The sequence below is a fragment of the Sphaeroforma arctica genome, assembly GCF_001186125.1.
Source record: "Sphaeroforma arctica JP610 unplaced genomic scaffold supercont1.357, whole genome shotgun sequence".
Classification (NCBI taxonomy): Eukaryota; class Ichthyosporea; order Ichthyophonida; genus Sphaeroforma; species Sphaeroforma arctica.
The window spans coordinates 17,162-19,139 of record NW_014040201.1 but is presented as its reverse complement, the minus strand read 5'-3'; the positions used below and the strand labels follow the sequence as shown (position 1 = coordinate 19,139).

At 40.3% G+C, this 1,978-nt stretch overlaps 2 protein-coding genes across 2 annotated transcripts in view; one reads left to right on the top strand and one right to left on the bottom strand.

Annotated features, from left to right (window-relative positions):
• SARC_05544 (hypothetical protein) lies at positions 1 to 765 on the top strand (the record flags this gene model as incomplete). Its single annotated transcript, XM_014300590.1, has 3 exons — positions 1 to 64; positions 238 to 416; positions 622 to 765. The coding sequence occupies 3 exons, from the start codon at positions 1 to 3 to the stop codon at positions 763 to 765; spliced, it is 387 nt and encodes a 128-aa protein (XP_014156065.1).
• A 113-nt stretch (positions 766 to 878) lies between these two features.
• Positions 879 to 1,978, bottom strand: part of SARC_05543 (hypothetical protein) — a 1,759-nt gene continuing 659 nt past the window's right edge. Inside the window, exons 2-5 of the mRNA XM_014300589.1 lie at positions 1,695 to 1,838; positions 1,478 to 1,507; positions 1,207 to 1,333; positions 879 to 1,079 (exon numbers count right to left, since the gene is read on the bottom strand). Coding sequence (XP_014156064.1) covers positions 945 to 1,079; positions 1,207 to 1,333; positions 1,478 to 1,507; positions 1,695 to 1,838 — 436 coding nt within the window. The 3' untranslated portion in view covers positions 879 to 944. The remainder of the gene's footprint in view (positions 1,080 to 1,206; positions 1,334 to 1,477; positions 1,508 to 1,694; positions 1,839 to 1,978) is intronic.

Genomic DNA, 1,978 nt, shown 5'->3' with positions numbered 1-1,978 from the left:
ATGGGCCACATTGATCGCACATTCTGCAGAGATGCAGCCTTACTGTTGCGCCTCGCCAAAGAAGGTACGTGAAGGGAGAACAACTAGTCGGGTGCATTCAGTAGGGGCAGCTTCGGACAAAAGTTCGGCTTAGCCTATTCTGCTCCGCAATGTGTACTTTGCGGCTTACTGCGCAACTCTTATAGCGTATTCTATATGGTTGATGCTGTTCATTCTCGTACTGCTACTGCGCTGCAGGGTGTATTATTGAATACGATTTCTTTGGCATGTCGGAATCATGGACCCATACTCTGCAATTCAATGTTGAAGTGCCTTCTGAACATGACCGTTTAAGGATGATCAGAACTCTGATCGATGCGGGACACGGTTCACAAGTGGTGATTGCGCACGACATCTATACCAAACACAGACTAAAGGTATATTCGATTTTAAAGTACCCCATATACGCTGATTGAAAACTGCAAAAAAAAATTGTAAGGTTCAACTGTTTCTCGAAAATCATTTCTCTCACCAGCTTCTTACAATTGTTCAAAACCAGAAAGGTTTCACAATCATTGGGACAATACAAAAACTCTAGATGGTTCTCTCAAATTTTAATACAATTTTACGCCCTCCACACAGAAATTTGGCGGACACGGTTTTGCGTTCATCGTAGAAATAATCATACCTTTCTACGTATCGAAGGGATTCACGGAAGGGGAATTAGTGGAAATCTTAGTTCACACTCCACGACGTCTATTGACTTTGGCTGACAAGGAATTGTAGTATTAAACAGCCACAGCGGTGAATTTACATATCTTGGAAGCCAACCTTTCTAAAGCATATGGGAGGTCGATCTCGCATTGAATCGTTAGGTGCACTATTTTGATGTTAGAAGAACTGTCTTTCCCACCAGCCATTTCTCGTATAAAAAATTGCAATTGTATATATTTATTATATAAATACTACTCGCCCTTCCGTCTCGATTTGAGCTCTTCAACCCACGACTTGACCTGGGGAGTGCTAAACACACCTTCCGTACCGTCAAAGAAAGTTTGCAATCCACCGGGACGATTTTCTGCCTTCTCATATTCAAACGCCTGCAGTGAAATTTGAAACCATTTTCTTTTGAATGACCAACGGTGAGCATACGTGTCCTACCTCTCCTCCAATGCACTCAACAATATACCGATATTTTACAAGCCATTACGATCCGAACTGAAATACCTGGCAGATCATCTCAAATTTATCTAGATCTTTGACAAATAGCGCCTCGGGAGTGCTGGCGTCTTCGTATTCTCTCCATAATTCGTACAGCTCTTTGCCAGCCTCAGAGTCTTGCAAGGTTTCCGTCCTATGATTTCAACAAACAGTCAGAGAGATTGATTTCCGCATTGTTAAATTATAAATGGGAACAAAAGGACAATAGCCGCTTTTGTTTTCAAATAATAGTATTTCGACTTGCGGTATAGTACATTTTTTAAAACATCAAACTTACCATATTGACTTCATGGCATCATCTTCCATCCTATTCAAATCACCGAATAAAAATGTGAATTAATTTGAGAATCGGGATTCAAACTTTTTCTCGGTTCAAATTGTCAATATTTTGATGCTCACGCAGAGACACTAATGTGCGAGGTTAATTGGATGAGAAATTCTACGAGTAGACGAGCCCCATCCATATATTTCTGTAAAATTGAAAAACTGCATACTTTTCTTTGGCCTCTTTGCTTACACCGTCGTAAGGTGTTATATCGCCTACAATCGCTTCTGCCAGATCGTGTACCATTGCAATTTTCACGCATCTTGTCTTGTCGAGAGTTTTATCATCGCAGAGAAACGCCAGCAGACCCATTCTACAAATTTTTGAGGATGCAGAAACCATTCGTATAAATGGTAATCGAATCGATGCTCTCAACTGGTTGACATATTTTAATTAACTGCCACGCAATTCATATTAATATAAAGACTCATCACACCTAGTAATATATATATA